The 18,984-nt window shown below is 45.9% G+C and overlaps 1 protein-coding gene across 1 annotated transcript in view; it reads right to left on the reverse strand.

The window, feature by feature from the left end:
* Positions 1 to 2,925: 2,925 nt before the first annotated feature.
* The window catches only part of p3h2 (prolyl 3-hydroxylase 2), a 41,104-nt gene continuing 25,045 nt past the window's right edge, over positions 2,926 to 18,984 (reverse strand). Inside the window, exons 2-15 of the mRNA XM_077024567.1 lie at positions 13,836 to 13,988; positions 12,747 to 12,936; positions 11,835 to 11,966; positions 10,318 to 10,445; positions 7,184 to 7,273; positions 6,449 to 6,489; positions 6,259 to 6,350; positions 5,948 to 6,075; positions 5,306 to 5,401; positions 5,019 to 5,169; positions 4,773 to 4,890; positions 4,417 to 4,492; positions 4,180 to 4,320; positions 2,926 to 3,779 (exon numbers count right to left, since the gene is read on the reverse strand). Coding sequence (XP_076880682.1) covers positions 3,690 to 3,779; positions 4,180 to 4,320; positions 4,417 to 4,492; positions 4,773 to 4,890; positions 5,019 to 5,169; positions 5,306 to 5,401; positions 5,948 to 6,075; positions 6,259 to 6,350; positions 6,449 to 6,489; positions 7,184 to 7,273; positions 10,318 to 10,445; positions 11,835 to 11,966; positions 12,747 to 12,936; positions 13,836 to 13,988 — 1,626 coding nt within the window. The 3' untranslated portion in view covers positions 2,926 to 3,689. The remainder of the gene's footprint in view (positions 3,780 to 4,179; positions 4,321 to 4,416; positions 4,493 to 4,772; positions 4,891 to 5,018; positions 5,170 to 5,305; positions 5,402 to 5,947; positions 6,076 to 6,258; positions 6,351 to 6,448; positions 6,490 to 7,183; positions 7,274 to 10,317; positions 10,446 to 11,834; positions 11,967 to 12,746; positions 12,937 to 13,835; positions 13,989 to 18,984) is intronic.

Here is an 18,984-nt window from a genome sequence, read left to right on the forward strand (position 1 = left end):
ACAGGCGCTTCGTACCAAGTTTCGCTGACATAGTGACACCGTTGCACCAGCTGACGAAGGGGGGGGCTAAGTTCCTATGGTCAGCCGCCGCGGACCGAGCATTTCGGGGCTTAAAACGCTCTCTGTGCGGCGCACCGATTCTGGCGTTCCCTAATTTTTCGCTACCATTTATCGTGAACTCGGATCCTGTCGCAGCTGCAGGACGGCTCAGAGAGTGATCGCGTATTTTAGCAGGCGCTTGTCCAAAACAGAGAGAAACTATTGTGTAACTCGACGCGAGCTCCTGGCAGTGGTGGAGTCGCTGGGTCATTTTCGGCCGTACGTCTATGGCGTGAGCTTTGAACTGCGTTCGGATCACGCGTCACTACAATGGTTGGTCAACTTTAGGGAACCCGAGGGCCAACTAGCGCGCTGGCTAACACGGCTGCAAGAGTTTGACTTCGTCATCAAACACCGGCCCGGACGCGCGCATGGTAACGCAGATGCGCTCTCCCGTAGGCCATGCGCCGAACATGGTTGTAAATACTGTGACAGGGCGGATGCGAATGCCACCATGGCGCCTACATGCGCAGCTGTAACTAACACTGCTGGTCTAAACGAACAAATCGAGTCCCTGTCGAACGAGCAAGTCGCGACGGCGCAATTGGAGGACCCAGAGATAGGCTGGGCAATACCGTTCTTGACGGCGAACGAATACCCAGGCTGGGATGTTGTGTCGGGCTTAGGCACTATAGCAAAAGCACTGCGTTCCAACTGGGAAAGCTTGTGCCTAAAGAGCGACGTGCTAAAAAGGATCTGGTCCGACCCGTCGAGTGGCCGCGAACTAATTCAAACTGTTGTTCCAGCGTCACTTAGGTGTATGGTGCTACGGGGGGTCCATGGGGCCCCTGGCGCGGGTCACTTCGGCGTAACCAAGACGCTGCGCAGACTCCGCCAGCTTTTCTACTGGCCCGGCTGCAACACTGATACTGAGCTATTCGTACATTGCTGTGACAGCTGTGCCGCCAAAAAGGGCCCGCAAAGACGATCCCACGCACCGCTACAGCCCATGACTTCAGGCCGCCCTATGGAAAGAGTCGCAGTGGACGTAATGGGACCGTTTCCGACGTAATGGGGCCGTTTCCGACATCTGAATCTGGTAACCGTTTTGTCTTGGTAGCCATGGACTACTTCACCAAGTGGCCCGAGGCTTTCGCTGTGCCTGATCAGAGCACGGTTACGACCGCATCCACCCTGGTTAACGAGTTCTTTTGCCGCTTCGGGATGCCTGAGTCGCTTCATAGTGATCAAGGGAGGAACTTTGAGTCGGAGGTAATGAAAGAGGTCTGCCGTTTACTAGGCATAAAAAAGACTCGGACTACGCCGCTCCACCCGCAGTGTGATGGCCTCGTGGAGCGTTTTAATTGCACTCTGGTGGGCCAACTGGCGATCATCACTGACAAACAGCAAAAGGACTGGGACAGGCAAAAGGACTGGGACAGGCATTTGCCGGTGGTACTTTTAGCTTGTAGGTCAGCTGTCCAGGAATGCTCGGTAGAGACACCCGTGTGCTTAGCACCCGTGTGCTTAGCTTTCGGGGACCCCGACCCTGACCTGAATAGCTCGCTGCCTGTTTATATTAAAGACTTGAGACAATCACTTGCCACTGTTCATGGGCTGACTCGCAATAATATTTCTCTTGCTTGCAGTAAACAGAAGAGGGCATATGACGAGAAATGTTTCGGTGAGGTGTTCACGGTGGGCACGGAGGTGTGGCTGTACAACCCGGTAAGAAAGAGAGGGCTGTGCCCGAAGCTACAGTCCGCCTGGGTGGGTCCGTGTACGGTACTGACGAGATTAGGTGAGGTGGTGTACCGAATACGATAGAACAGGCGCAAGTTGGTGGTGCACCGTGACCGCCTAGCGCCGTACAGGCCCAAACTGGCAAGTGGAAATTTGCGGGACGATGCGACGGCGCAGCCATCTCTCCGTGTCACACCAGGCGTGAACGAGAATGACCATGATGTTATCGACAATGTGCTTAGTTCTGATGTTAACGATGTTGTTCTGTGTACAAGTGTTCCTGTACCCATCGTTGAGCCTAATGATGTGGCCGTTGATGTTAATTCTGAGGTTAGACCCACTAGAAATAGGCGGCTACCGGGTCACTTGAATGATTTTGTGGTTCGGGGCTGGGGGGTCGCCGGGACGTCTGACCCTTAAGGGGGGGGCTGTGTAGCGTGGGACCGCTAGGAGGGCGGTACTATTCCCATAATCCCTTTCGTGTCATATTTGGTCGCTAAGTTTAGTGTTATAATGTCTGTAATGTACTTGTGATAAAATGCTATGTGATTAATGTGTCTGTACAATGTAAGCTTTTAATTGATGTATGTATGAGTGTTTTTAATGTGCCTGTCAAACCTACCACCCCCGTGTGTCCGTACTCATTCGATAACCCGCACCCATTCAATGTATGTGCAGTCCGAGCTCACGAGCATTGCCCCTTTGTGTTAAAGAGAGGGCTGCTTCTTAATAAAGAAAGCAAGTGTTCAAAAATGGCTCGTTCCTTTAATCAATCCTCCGCACTACACGCTACAATATGGTCGTGTGCTGAAGGTGTGCTGGAAAATGCGGACCGGATTTTACTCTCACTGGCGAAAACACAACAAAAACTGGAATGGATTATCTAAATGGATGCGCTGAACAACCCGGATCGGACTTTCAAAAACTGGATCGGGAGTCTGGATCTCGTGGCTGCCGATCCGATACCGATACGCATATTTTGCAAATATCGGCGCCCGATCCGATCCAAACATCGGATCGGGACAAGCTTAAAAAGTACAAAAATACATTGTCTGTCCTCCTTTTTGAAAATAAAATATGACCTAAACTGTAAACTGTGAAAGATTAAACTTACAGTACAAACAGCACTCAATCACACAGATACAGACTGTAAATACATATTCTTTATTATTAAAAAATAAAGGACCCTTTACATGCCACACTTAAGTTAAAATTCCTTGAAACAGGAATAAAAAGTATCTTTTATTAAAAAAGATCCTATCATCAAATGCTGACACATGCTATGGTGGATATTTATGATCAGAGCATACCACAGTGTTGAGTCAGTAATGTAAACAGTTCTCTACAACCATGAGACACATTAACTATTCTGGATAAAGACAAAGGAACAGTGCACTATATATTGATGGTATGAGGTTAAATCAGAGACTGGTGATTAAACACAAGCAGTCCCACCAAAGCAAATACAGTAAACACAAAATTAATTTTCATATAATCTGAAACATACTGTACATATTTGATGTAAACCAGCCAATCCCCCCCCTACACACACACATCTGAAAAGGACATTTTCTGCTGTATATTTTACTATACAGTACACTGTACATACCCATGTACCCATACTGTTTACTTTTGACTTGTTCTAAAAGGTACAAGTTCATACCCTCAGATCCGTGTGATGCAAACCAGTTCATGTCATAGGAAAGTATGAACGAAAAAGTGACCTGATATGCACACTAAAGTTTATATTCTCAGAAACTGAAACAAAGTGACACACTTTCAAATCAAACAGTGCAAAAAATCCAAACGGTTCTGATCATAAATAGAAACTGAATTCTGAATGAAAGGCTGAATTCTGAACTGAATTCTGAATGAAAGGCTGCCTCTGGCTCACAAGGGCTCCTGAACTATAACTCATCTTTTGGGTTAATGTGATCTTGAGCCCAGTGAAGCTGGTTTTCCAAAGCTTGAATGACCTCATCCGCTTGAAGTCTCTCCTGCAAATCAAGCAAACTTATTTTATTTTTCCCAATAACTAGTTTATATGTAATTAACATTTTTTGCAGAATGAATATGATGAACACATTAAGTTTTAGGATTTTCCTAATTTGGTGCTGCTTAAAGGCAATAACAATGGTCACAGAGCAGATATGAAGAAAGTATGACTGGGTCTGAACAATGTAGTGGAGTTTGTCCCAACATGTAATCTGGCAGTCTGAAGACACCTAAGCCACAGAAGGTGTTGGTCTTCCTCTTCATTAAAATGTATGTTCCACAACTGTAACGTCACCACACCACACCACCCCAGTACCTCCATGTTATGTCTTGCCATAAAACCACCACAGGGCTGTGGAAACCTGAGGTGAACTGTGAGAACAGTAGCTGCAACTTGCTCACCAGTTCCCTGTAGAGAGGATCCAGTGTGAACCAGATTGCCAAGGCACACCGCTGCCCTCTGGTGACGGCACGCACGCCATGTGGGTTCTCGCCGCCAGAGGAGAAACCAACCATCCTCCCACAACTTGGCTTCACCGATGCCTAGAACAGGAACAGAGGAGTGAAGGAGCACTCAGTCATGCAAGCATGTCGTGTCTCAAAGTTAACGCCTATATACCATTACAGCAATTTACGTACTGTGACTGTTTTAGCATCCATTTCAGTAAATATGAACTCTCCGCCATCAAAATCACCATTTAGATACAGCAAGGCACTAGAAGGAACAAACCAGAAGATCGCTGCATAATCTATAAACGGAGCAACAGATACAACTACTAAAAAGTTTTTTACACAAAGTGCCGTCCCAGTGACAGAGGGGGTAATGTCATGAAGCAGGATTTCTCAGTAAGCAGAATACCTTAAATCCAAAGAGAGGATTTGGTCTGTCCAATAGTAATGTCCCCTACCTCAGCTGCTATTGACCAGTCTTGACCTTAGGCTTAAATGGATATGTGAGAAATCCTTGCCTGAAATATGCCCAGACACGTTTCTACCTGTAGTCTCGGTAGGTGTATGCAGGAGGCTCTTTCCAGCACTCGCTGGCTTCAGGGTCCAGTAGACAGTTATCAGCATGGATCGGATGGCTGAGGTCATTCCTCAGCTCTTGTTGACCTTAGGTGATTGGTGGAAAAAAGATGACTCAGCATTCCAAAGGTTCTGACACAACTGAACGGAACCTGACAATGGTATCAGGACCACGGCTTTGTCACAGTCTGCTATGGTCACGTAGCGCAATGTACCTGGAATTGCTGTACGGCACACCAGATGAGTGTATGAGAAATATAGGGTGGAGTTGAGTATGAAGTAAGACTCGATGATCTGCCGAGCCTTCTCGCTGATATCGTAGAAGAGGCGGGCGCTTGTTAAAGGGACGCGTCCCTCGTAACCGTACTGCAAACCACAAATAAACCATTAGCAACCGGGCTGGTTGCCCTTTAAAAATTAGAAGTAAAATGGCAAGAAAGGATACATCACAGTTGTAATATATGAAAAAGACCACATCAAAAGATTTAAATTAAAATTAAACCTGCAAAGTTTTCAGCACAGTTGTCCCTTCAAATTTTTCATTTGGTGTGTGAGGGGACATTTTGCCTCTATAGCCATCTCCAGCGATGGTTGTAGTCTGCCAGTGAAACATAATAAAGGGTAATAGCCGTTAGTAGAGCCATGCGACCCTGGTAATGTGTTAAGTAAAGCTTGCTTTTCGCTGTTGCACACATGACAGATGTAAGTAACATCAGTAATTGAAAAAACAAATGAACAAACAACAAAACCATTCTGACGGAGAGCTCTGTTTCTATTCCCACACCCAGTAGAAGGTGTCCAACAAGCAGTGTAAACACAGACAAAAAACATTCTTTATTAAAGCAATTGACAATATTTGGCAACCTAAGTGATGTTTTATTCATTTGTTTCTCTTCTGGAATATGATCGGTTTAGGTCATCATGATCTTTGTTGCCTGTAAGCAGTTTGGTTTCTGTTGGGAATGTGATTTCATGTGTTGTCAGATATGTTCTGGCCCCAGAAGTGGAATATTTTTAATCCGCATCAAACAGCTGGCACAGTACCAGATATAAGGTCCCATTTACAGCACTCCAAATGCACTGTGAGCGCTAACAGGATCGTAGGAGACATTGAGATTAGTGAGCGCAGGCGTAGTGCACTTACATGTGCCAGGTGCTTTAGTTCCAAACACTGGTCTTGAGAAATTACATCATCAAATACCGCCCTCTGAGTTCCGTTAAGATCATCTGAGTTCAGCACCAGGCGCACACCGTCATATAACAAAGGGCCCCCTGTGCAGACGCCACACACACACACACACACACACACACACACACACACACACACACACACACACACACACACACACACACACACACACATACACACACACATGCTGAGGCTCAGTGCTACAGGTGTTGATAACCACTTCCAGGTCACAGGCAGGTCACAGGCAGGGCGTCGCACTGACCCACCTTCCCTGGGCTCATGCAGCACGGTCATTGATGTGTTCCGCTTCTCTGAGATGGGCACGTACTCCACCTCACCGTCCGTCCCTGAGGGGATCCTGGAAACGACAAGTCTGGCATGATCACCAAAGCACAGCTGTTCAGCCTCTGCTGTTACCAGTGGACAGTGGGAACCAGTGAACAGAGTGATGTATACCTATCTGTGTTGTCTCTTCCTCCTGGGCTGTTCCAGTAGTTCTAACAGGTAAATAAACAAACAAACAAACAAAAACAGGATGAGGATGCATATTCCATGTGGTTATGCATGTAAACCTGGCAATAAAACCACAGCCACCTAGTTCAACTGGCATTGCAGTGTGACAGCTTCCCACGAGGGGGCACTGTAAACCAGGCCTACAATTTTTCTGCTTTTGAGACACCTGTTGTAGAATGAGCCGGAAAAACAGGCCTGTTACAACTACATTATGTCAGGGAGTCAGAGAGCAAGGAAATTGGACTAGCTGCGATGATTTAAGTAACTTTGAGAATCATAATTGTATTATAAAATTCTATCAGTCTTGGCCACAAATTGCCAGCACGGCAGGAGGGAGATCCCCAGAATGCACTCTGTATTCAAATAATGTATTAGTTGTGTCAGATATGCTCATATTCGGTTGGTCACTTTGCGAATGTCATTATCTGCCTGTGAAGTAAAATAAATTCTAGAATGATCCATTAGGGCCTTCCCCAAAACAAATCAAAAAAGACTTCAGCGTATAAATACACAAAGTGAATAAATTCAGACGTTCTTTTACTGCATCTAGAGGTCAATCTCCGCAGGACAGTCCACACATGAAAACACTTCAGCACCGATTTCTCTGCACGTCTGAGCGGGGAGTGGGAGGCGGTCTCCTCCAGGTCAGCACTGTGCGGGACACTGAAGTGTACTCACCCCTTCAGTATAGGCTAGGCCCATCGTTGCCGTGCCGATGAGAAGCAGCTCTGACTCTTGCTTGTGTCGCTCCAAATACTGAACGGCCTCCTGCAAAGTGAAGGGAAGAGAGCTTTGATCTCACATCGCCTGTGCTCATGAGGAAGAGAGCTTTGATCTCACATCGCCTGTGCTCATGAGGAAAAGAGCTTTGATCTCACATTGCCTGTGCTCATGAGGAAGAGAGCTTTGATCTCACATTGCCTGTGCTCATGAGGAAGAGAGCTTTGATCTCACATCGCCTGTGCTCATGGGGAAGAGAGCTTTGATCTCATATCGCCTGTGCTCATGGGGAAGAGAGCATTGATCTCACATCGCCTGTGCTCATGGGGAAGAGAGCTTTGATCTCACATCACCTGTGCTCATGGGGAAGAGAGCTTTGATCTCACATCGCCTGTGCTCATGAGGAAGAGAGCTTTGATCTCACATCGCCTGTGCTCATGAGGAAGAGAGCTTTGATCTCACATCACCTGTACTCATGAGGAAGAGAGCTTTGATCTCACATCGCCTGTGCTCATGAGGAAGAGAGCTTTGATCTCACATCGCCTGTGCTCATGAGGAAGAGAGCTTTGATCTCACATCGCCTGTGCTCATGCTGAAGAGAGCTTTGATCTCACATCGCCTGTGCTCATGGGGAAGAGAGCTTTGATCTCACATCGCCTGTGCTCATGGGGAAGAGAGCTTTGATCTCACATCACCTGTGTTCATGGGGAAGAGAGCTTTGATCTCACATCGCCTGTGCTCATGCTGAAGAGAGCTTTGATCTCACATCGCCTGTGCTCATGGGGAAGAGAGCTTTGATCTCACATCGCCTTTGCTCATGCGGAGGAGAGCTTCGATCCCATATCGCCTGTGCTCATGGGGAAGACAGCTTTGATCTCATATCGCCTGTGCTCATTGGGAAGAGAGCTTAGATCTCACATCGCCTGTGCTCATGCTGAAGAGAGCTTAGTTCTCACATCGCCTGTGCTCATGCTGAAGAGAGCTTTGATCTCATATCGCCTGTGCTCATGGGGAAGAGAGCTTTGATCTCACATCGCCTGTACTCATGGGGAAGAGAGCTTAGATCGCACATCGCCTGTGCTCATGCGGAAAAGAGCTTTGATCTCACATCGCCTGTGCTCATGGAGAAGAGAGTTTCGATCTCACATCGCCTGTGCTCATGCAGAGGAGAGCTTCGATCTCACATCGCATGTGCTCATGGGGAAGAGAGCTTTGATCTCACATCACCTGTGCTCATGCGGAAAAGAGCTTTGATCTCACATCGCCTGTGCTCATGGAGAAGAGAGTTTCGATCTCACATCGTCTGTGCTCATGCGGAGGAGAGCTTTGATCTCACATCGCCTGTGCTCATGCGGAGTAGAGCTTCGATCTCACATCGCCTGTGCTCATGGGGAAGAAAAGCTGATCATTTCAGCTCTATAGCATCTGTGCTAAACGAAAGTGAGAAGCAAATCAGACCTAAATTAGTTTAAATTAGTAATTTAAATGTAGGCCATTAAAGATGGGCAAAATGATCGGTAATGAGCAACGCTGAAAACACGCAAACCATATTTGGCCGATGATTGTTTATAGTTGGGAATATTTCTATTGGAAAGACTTTTCCATCTCTCAGAAATGCTGTGATAACCCAGAGGAACGCATGAGAGGAACGTTTTTTCTCTCCTCTTAGCCACTCCCAGACCCCTTTACACAGAGCCACTCTGACAGGGATGGAGCGCCCCCCTTTTTGAAGTCGCGCCGGTGCAGAATTGGGGGTGGGGGGGTCGTCCTGGACCCCTCCTACGGTGGCGAGGGGAGAAGGCTGCTATTGTGAGCAGTATGAAAGCACTGCAGCCGGTAGCATTTGTGGTTTTGGCAAATTTTGCCCACCTCTCGTCAGTAATGGTAAAGTAAACAACTCTGAAATAGTTTCAATGAGTGCTGGGATATTTCACCATCAGGACACAACACCCCCCCCCCCCCCCCTCCTTCCTGAAATGCAGGGCCTTCTGGCAGACTTCACTCCACTGCCAGCCGACAGGTCTGCAGGCAGTTAGGACTCGCAGGGCCAGAGACAGGGCACAACAGCAGGGTGGCCACTGCCAGCCAAGCCAGTCCCTCTGTCCCGATCAGGAGGAAGAGTCACATGCCTGTAAGGCGTGCTTTCAGTGTCCCGGCTTTACATGCGAATGAATGTGTTCCATTCTGAATTTCACAATGCTGGATAAAGTAGATGACGCATAAACACAAAAGTGACAGGACGAAATTACCTTGGCAGCTGCGACCGCGCGACTCCGACGGCCTGCCGAGTTACACTACGTGTCATTTTGCAGTCTAACACCCAAGCAGGGAGCAGCAGGACATCCCCAAAAACAGCAGATACAGTAGGGGCTACGTGCCAAGGACCAGCACACGTGTCCCGTCTGGCATCCTGGGACCGACAAGCCCTCAGTACAAACCCCAGTCTCTAACTGGTACTGGTCAGTCACTGGGACTTCAAAAGCACAAACCCCCTCACAGCCTACTCACATTCCCAGCGTGTGCGTTGTAGTGTCTGTCTTCATGCGAGAACAAATAGGTTAATTTCAAAAACACATTTATTCATCTATTATTCATTCATCAGCATATTTAAGTCCTCAGTGACTCGGTAAAGAGGTCAGTTCCCAGTTCAATTCCTCCTACACACATCTCCCTCAGCTGCTGGCCTGCTCACCAATAAGCTATGTGCACTGTATCATTTACAGTACAGGATAGGAACGAAACACTGTAAGCACCATCGTGTGTGAGTGGAAAGTGGAGTTTTCACGCTTGGCTAGAACGGCGTTGTTTCCCGCATGGTTTGCAGGCGTGGAGCACAGTCCTGCTCTCGGAGTGCTTCTCCACCGCAGGGGCAGTTCTTGGCTTTCCTGCTGTTTGTTTCATTGTTCTGCCATGTGTTGAATATTTCCCCTGATTTGATCCGCTCTTTTTATGCTCCGCTATGATTTATCTTTACTGGATCGTGCTTGTAGTTCTTGATTATACAACTGGTTCTGAAACATGCTGTATTTGTTGTTGTATTCATTTAAAGCTAATATTATGTAAGTGGGAGTAAAGGGTGACCCATGATTCACCTGGCGAGGCTTGCCCCCGTGACCCAGCATGTCGGCATAGTACTCCATATTCTCAGTCATGAACTCCTCTCCATTATGGAACAACAGGTAGGTCAAAGCACAGGCCAGAGCCTCCTCCAGTTTGTTCACTGAGAATGGGAGGGGAGAGAGAGAGAGAGAGAGAGAGAGAGAGAGAGAGAGAGAGAGAGAGAGAGAGAGAGAGAGAGAGAGAGAGAGAGAGAGAGAGAGAGAGAGAGATGGAGAGAGAAATGGGGGGACAGAAAGAGGGGGAGGGAGAGAGAGACAGAGAGGGGGAGGGGGACAAGAGGGGAGATATGGAGGGAGAGAAAGAGAGAGAGAGGGAGAGGGAGAGAGTGAGGGGGATGGGAAGAGAAAGACAGGGAGGGGGAGAGAGAGAGTGAGAGTGCATGTTGTTAATTTTATGAGGCTGCTTGTATCCAGTGTCTACAGAATCACTTTTTTCCTCAGTAGTAACTGAGGCAGTAAGTTTTTTCTTCTGAGGGGGGGTGTGGGTGTTCAGAAACGTATCACACGTAACTCTAAGCACATACGTTCCAGCACAGTGACCACAGAGGATCAGACCCTGGACTCAGATAGTGGAAATAGCAAATAACTTTTGACAGAAACAGAACCAGGTTTCTTCACATCCACACATACACACACACAAACACACACACACACACACACACACACACACACACACACACACACACACACACACACACACACACTCGCAAAGATATAAATGCACAAACACATGTGCACGCACACACAAACAAACCCACACACACATGGGCATGTAGTCATACACAAACAGTTGTCCTAGTTTACTAGTTAAACATGTTTACAGTTTAAAATCACTTCAGGTATAATTAAACAGGACTCCTTCTTTGAGATATTGGTATTAGTACCTAAATCAGATGTAAAGGATTTAAAATGTGGTGATTTGCACACAGCAAACAGTTGTCTGGAAAAATATGTTCATGTTTCACAGCTGACAGAAGCAAAAGTGATATTAATTGAGTTTTGATTGCATTTTACATTTTTCACAAAGATGTGAAATCACATTTCTTCACTCTGCTAAAGCTCAAGTCCTTAATCATTTTCCATAGTTTGACTAAATAGTATACAGTAGCTACACAAAATAAGCTTCAATTCACATCCCGTACATATGTGAACACTTTAAACAAGGCAATGTTAAAACAAGCAGGTTCTTCACAGTCCGGCCAAACCCACATCATCTGCATGGTTTTTCCACACCACAAAACCTGCCTTGAGCTGATATAAATTTAAGCACAGCATGTGGCTCACATGAAATGAACAGTGTGGGACTTGTTTGAAGATTTATATGTCGGAACGGCGGTTTATGTTCCATTTTTACATGAACGTTTGCTCTTGTTAAAGTGGGGAGCACCTCATTCCCGTGGGGGCGGGCTCGGCCCCATGGGGGCAGGCTTAGGCCCATGGGGGCGGGCTCAGGCCCACGGGGGCGGGCTCAGGCCCATGTGGCAGGTTACCTTGGAAGTAGGCGAACTGTAGATAATCGTAGTGCAGAGGCAGGTAGTTCTCCATGGGCGAGAGGCGGCCGGGTCGCGTGGCCAGGTCCCGCACGCACTCGTGCTGACAGTGCAGGATTTGCGTGTAGTGATCTAGGAGGCAGAAATCCAATCCAAACCCCCATCACGGGGGAGACACAGGGTAGACACAGGGGAGACACAGGGGAGACACAGGGGAGTGAAACTCAGCTCTACATCGACTCATTAAACCACATCAGCTCAGCTCATTCTGTCTGTCACTGTCACAGTCTGGTGGGCCACCACTGGGAGTAGTGTGCTGTAATCATGGCTTTGTGCTTCACAGCTCAAGTAGTACTACAGACCACTGGGGGGGGGGTTGGGGTCATCTCCAGCCTGCCCATCCCTCTCGAATGGTGATCTCCGTGAACGAAGCACCCAAACTATCGTCACACCACTCCAGCTGCGCCGTTAAATGTGGCTAGACGTCATCCCACAAGGCTCTGCTCTGGGTTAATTAAAGGCCTGTGACATGGCAGGGCCACGGGGTAGGGCATTTTCACACGGCTGCCTTTGATTTAGAGAATATGACGTGGATAGGCTTATATAACACACATGAAAGTCTGGAAAAATTAAAGAAAAAATGATGAACCCCACAGAATGAACCCAAGGTCAAGAAACATGAAGCCTGCTCTTTGAGTGTGGACTCCCAGTTACTCTCCGACAGGAAGCTAAGGCATTCCTAGATTAGCTCATTCCTAGATTAGCTCAAAGGCATTGACAATGCAAGAAAACAAATAACTTTGCTTTGTTCTTTTAAGGTTTGTTGCAACGTTTTAGGCGCCACAATTCTGCTGCCGTACAAGGAAAGACCAAAACCCGTGTCCAGGTTTTGTGTGGGAGGCGTGCAGTCACCTGAAATGAGTTCATAGAGACTGTAACGGTAGAGGGCGTGGTCCTGTTCCTCAAAGTGCTGGGGCCCCTCACACAGGGCTCGACACTTCACGTCTGCCTGGTAGTACTCGGCCAGGGCCTGCTCGAAGAGCGTCGCGGCGCGTCCGTACTCTCCTTTATCGTACAGCTTCACCCCCGCAGAGAAGGCCCTCTGCACACACGGGGGAGAAGGTCTTACATCTGCACCTCTCAGGGTGTAGCTGAGACAATCGGCAGCCAAGTCTTGCCGATCAGTCATCGACTGGCAAACACAGTGCTTCTTCTCCGCGGTTCAGGATTGGCGGTTCATTTCTGCAGGATGTTTTCACCTCTAAACCTCCCGACACTGTAAGTGTGCCAGCGTTTTGCAATTTCATTAAAAATATAAGGAAGGACTTAGATGCCAGCCAGATAAATGGAGACAACAGGGAATCCATCAACAGTAGCTTCACTCAGACAGGTTGCACTACGTTACACATCAGGCCCAGATTAGGTTAGATTGGCTGTGTAGTCATTACCAATGCTTTCCACCGTAAGCTTCCTACGCACAAGCAGATGAATGATGAACCTTTGGCCATCTGCACTTGAAATCCTCTAAAAATATACAGGCCTTTCACTTCATGTGCCCAGCCTACACCTCCAGAGAGCACATTGGGCAATCTTCATGACGAAACTGGGCTATGGTTTGAAGAGTTTTCAAAACATGATCCGTTAAATAATCTGGCATGGTGTGGGAGCTTTTTCACTCAGTCAAAACTTACTGTAGGTGGTGCTGAAACATACAACTTATTCTTGAACATGGTTGGAGTTCCCAATATCACTTTGCCTTAGACAAAATGGACTGTCGGGCATGACCTAGTTTGCTTTGGGAGTAGTCCATAGACATAATGGTCCAATTGTTTCACTTGGCACAAAGGTGCTTCACTCTCAGCTTCTGGAATGCTAATTCATCAATGATGCTCTCTGCTTCACATCCCATAATCCTTCCTGATGCATTGCCCTGACTGAAGAGATGCAATGTAATATGTACAATGCCCTAACTCCATTTCATTGAGGTCAAAGGTCACTTGCCTGATGTGGGCGAGCCTCTCGGTCGATGAAGTGCTTCTCTTCCACCCCCTCCAGTGCCTTGTACTGCTCCAAGTCCTGGATCATCTCCACATGCTCGGGGTTCGCCTGGAAATACGTGTGAGCAGCGGCGGCTGCCTTGTCCAGCTGCTTCAGCTGATGGAGAGAGAGAGAGAGAGAGAGAGAGAGAGAGAGAGAGAGAGAGAGAGAGAGAGAGAGAGAGAGAGAGAGAGAGAGAGAGAGAGAGAGATGAAATTCAGTGCAGTTTTAGGACAACTTGACAGTTTGTGTGTGTACATGTATAAGTGTATGTGTATGCATCTGAGGAAGTCACAAAGGTCATGACCATCTGTTTCATATACAGTGGCAATACAAAGTTCGTTACATAAAAGATCCTGTGCCTCTTCTTGCTGTGTTTCTCAACTGCAGAAAGTATTGGCCCATCCAATTGGTGAAGTGCTTAAGGTCCCTAAATGTGAGTTGAGGGGGACCAAAGTTGTTTGGGGAAAGGGTCAAGTGTAAAGTAAGTAAGGGTCAAGTGTAAAGTAAGTAAGGGTCAAGTGTAAAGTAAGTGTTATCCTCACAGCTGTATAAGAACAGCCCAAAAACCAAACTCTGGAGGACACCACAAGTCACTAACCTGCTTTCAGAAAAAATATTTTCTATATTGGCAACAGAATCCCTGCCTTGCAGGTATGAACTGAACTGATTCTGGACTGTTCCCAACCCACCTCCAAGTCTTTTGTGGTCAATGGTATCAGAGGTAGCCCTCAGATCAAGGAGTTGTAAAACTGATACTTTTCTGAAGCTTTAAATGAGGGTCATTATTACCTTAATTAGAGTAGTCTTAGTACTATTGAAATCCTGAGTGAAATTTGTCTTTGCAGTTACTTGAAGACTTAATTTTTTAATTTTTTTTCAGTGATTTTACTAATGAGTGGCAGATTTGAAATGGGTCTGTAATTTGCATTTTTAATTTGTGCTTTCAGATGTTTTGTCTGCAGTAACTCATTATCATGTAAAATGTCATTGTTAATAGCAAACCGAGCTATTTTAACCACAACATCTTTATGTGTTGGAGACGACCCGTGTTCATTAGTGTACACATATTAAAGGCTTGTCTGATATTGTTGATTTTAGTGTATTACTGAACTGATACTAATTCATGAGCCATATGTGTAGGTAGACTTGTTTGTGAACTACGATGAACGGTATTTTGCAACTGGACATGTTAATGTCGATAATGCTGGAGATAATGGACTGTTTAGCTTTGCATTATTGCAACCTTATGTTTTAACATTTCTGTCTGGATCATTGTCTGGTTTTATGCCACCTGAATTTAGCATTCCAGTAGCATCCACAGACAGGATGCTTTGCATGGTACCTTGCACATTTTGCTCAAAAAGTATAGTTGTTTCTCTTTTTAAATGTCTTACAACTAATGCATCTGGTCTTGACTTCTAGTGAGGCCCACACAAAGCAATGATCTGTAATGATCTTAAGTTACATCGTCAACTGAGGCGGCATGTTCACAGATGTTCACATCCTGTGAGATAACCAAACCCAGAGTGTGACAGTGCGTGCTCTCTGCCACATGCTGTGAGAGCCCAAAACAGTCCAATATGATGAAGAGTTCCTTGGCATAGCTGTTCCTGGGATTTCCAACATGAATATTAACATCACCACAAATTACAAATTGGTCAGAATCATTCAAATAAACTATAACATCTGTTCATTCATTAATGAAATTGATTAATGTTAGCACTGACTTAGTAACCTGGGCACTTTCTGTTCTGACTCGTATTTTACATCCTGCAGGTTAGATGTAGACTAACTGATAGGTTCCTCTTGATCTTTCTGTTTCTGCCAAGCGGTGGGATGGGAGATGGGAGATATTGCAGACATGCTGGGTCCAAGCTTGTTTTGAAAACACGAACTGCCGATGTCAAATCAAATCAAATCAAATCAAATCAAAGTTTATTTGTATAGCGCTTTTCACAACACATGTTGTCACAAAGCGCTTTACAGGATTTAAAAGGTTAACAATACTATGGGTCCAGAACCCTAATGAGCAAGCCAAAGGCGACAGTGGCGAGGAAAAACTCCCTATAAGTTTTTCCTCGCCACTGTCATCCCAAGCAGTAAAGTCCTGAGAAATAACATGGTTCCACACTGCCTTAAACTGTGTCATGATTTTCTATTATAGTGGATCATAACGTGTGGAACTTCTAACATTTAGGGAGAGAGGTTAGGTGCCTTATTGGTGGTTGAGGAGGTTGTCTCTTTCTTTGAGACATGGTGGAGGAGCTCGATGCTTCTTATCAGAAGGTCTAGGGGACGGAAGTGTGGGTGGAGAAGTACATGAGGGTGGAAGAGAACCCAAGGGCTTCGTGACAAGGATGGGGGACAGCCTCGTCTAGCTAATGGCAGCTTCTCCAAGAGTGGACACAGAGGACAGTGTCGAGCACTGAGAGGTGTGATGGTGTTACAACATCGTCTTAAGCAAGCGGGTCCTTGGATGCTTGTGTGGGCTAGATAAACTACACATGGAGAAAATTAAGGTCTCCGTTAGAGATTTACAACATGTCAATAAAGTCTATTTGACTTTCATTCAAGAAGTGTTGAGATATCTGTTTTCCACGCGGGCAGAGGACCATGGATAAATAATTGCATGTTGACCTTGCTAATTGTGTTAGAGAGCTCATTGAAGTCCCTATTAAATAACTCAGTCTCTTGGTGTCTCGTGTCAGTCGGGTCAACATCAATAATAATCTGCCTCACTGTTGTATTTTCAGTCAGTAGGTCAGTTTCATTCAGCTCAGAGACTGTGATGTTGTGCTCACACCGGACTAAGGGTTTCTGGTTTTCCACACCATTGAGAGTCATCACTGAGGATAAGTGTGTGTCCACCAGCTGGGGCTAGGGTTGCCACCTAGGTCTGACAAAAAACAAGGACACTCTGTCATACGCAAACGTAAATTGTTGACGGGGGGGAGGGGGGGTGGCGAACGTAAAATGGACACAGCAAATAAAAAAAGACGGATTTAAAGTGTGCAGAAACAGTCTAAATAGTCGTTTGAACTAACCTAGTGAAAACCGGGACATTAAATGAATTCCTTTTTTTTGCCAGGACCGAATATTAAATAGAAGGAAAACCGGTACAAACCGGGACATCCCAGGAAAACCGGAACAGCGACGTGAAAACCGGGACAGTCCCAGGAAAACCGGGACAGGTGGCAACCCTAGCTGGGGCACCGTGGCTCTGGTGGAGCACTCTGACCCTCTGACTTTTCCTCTTCCTCTTCCTCTTCTTTCTGCATTAAGCTCACTTATTTAATCAATCAATCAAAGTTTATTTGTATAGCGCTTTTAACAACTCAAGTTGTCGCAAAGCAGCTTTACAGGGTTTACAAGGTTAACAATACTATGGGTCCAGAACCCTAATGAGCAAGCCAAAGGCGACAGTGGCGAGGAAAAACTCCCTATGATGGTGGGGAATAGGAAGAAACCTCGGGAGAACCAAGACTCAAAAGGGAACCCATCCTCCATTGGGCGGCCCGTTAACACACATTTAGGAAGACCTACACTGAAGACTTGAAGAAGTTCAAATCTGCTTTGCAATTGAAGTCTTATACTCTCATGTCATTGTCTGCAGCAGTTTCTGAGCAGCTCTATGATTAGCATTAGCCGTAGCTGATATGCATGATGCTAACACTACAATGATCCATGGAGCCTGGCTTTTGAACTGGCTCCAACTTTGACCCATTGCTCATTTATGTGAGCTGTACTCATGCCAGTGGCTCCATTCACACCTTCTGATGTCCCGACTCAGTCAAGAGTCTGTTGCAAACATCCTAATGCTCCTCACAGGGCACAGGAGTGCCAGCTCTTAATCTCCAGTGACAGATTTGGAGAACTCATTTCCAGTGCTTTTATATTTGTAGAAGACCATAGAAAGAAAGAAACATGAACTGAAAATAAGACGAGTCTGTAAAACATGAAGCTGTAAAATTGAGAAATCATAGATGGAAACTAACGCTACATTAGAAGAACTGCATCCAAGTCAGTTAAGCATGATCGGCTCTATGGTCCCTTAATCAAGCCAAGGGATTTTACAGCCACAAGTCAGGACATATGGCTGCTGATAGTCCTGTGCTGAAATGCGAATGGGGAAAACCAGTTGGTGTGGGTGGGGATCAAAGATTTGTGGCGTTTTTAGACTAAATGTGATAAACAGCTTTGGTTTATTTTACAGAGAATTGATGATTAAAAATTGAACAGGTTTCTGCAGTACTGAGTGACGGTGTGTGGTGTTTTATATTCTACATATCTGATGAATGAAGGAGCTCAGACCATGAGCTCAGATTTATGATCAGAGTACATTAAAGACCACTTCTGAAGGCAGTTGGTCTCAGCTGGGTTGAAAATGTCAATGTAGGGGGAGAAGCAGGGGGGGAATGGGGGTTAAGGGACTGTTAGTTGATTTTTTCCGGTCGTGATGAAACACAGACCTCAGATCTGCTCCACAGGCCTTCAAACCCTGCATACTGTAAACCTTCCTCATAAAACACGTTATTCATTTAACTTGATTTTTATACATTTGAATAAAAAACACACAGCATGTAATTTACAGCAGTAAAAAAACAAAAACAAAAACATACTATGGTAGCAGAGCTTCAACAAGTCACAGATACCAAATAATACTATAACTATCTAATCTACAGATTACAGAATACATGAATGATTATATAAGGCATATGATTTTCCATGTAAATTTACAAGCAGTTTATTGCTCACACAAACACCCTAAAGCTTTCGAGTTTCAACTTGATTTCAACAACTGCATTCCTAAGGTAGGCACCTAGCATGCATCTTGACTTGGTTCAATCACACATAAACAAGCATGCACAGAGGACAACCTGCCCAGACCCTCTCATCTCTTACATAACAGATTAACCTAAAACACACGCCTCCCTGCGATGTTTGGATATTAGTTGGCCATGTGTGCAGTCTATTATCTGCACATGTTCAAGAATTTCATTTCCATGAAAGAGGTCAGTAAACAGCCATGTGTGTCCTCTTGATCTTGACAATGGGACCCTGCCCCCTTTTGGGATAGAAGTGACTCTTCTATGATAAAGCAGTGGGCAGT

Source organism: Brachyhypopomus gauderio, chromosome 12 (genome assembly GCF_052324685.1).
Source record: "Brachyhypopomus gauderio isolate BG-103 chromosome 12, BGAUD_0.2, whole genome shotgun sequence".
Classification (NCBI taxonomy): Eukaryota; Metazoa; Chordata; class Actinopteri; order Gymnotiformes; family Hypopomidae; genus Brachyhypopomus; species Brachyhypopomus gauderio.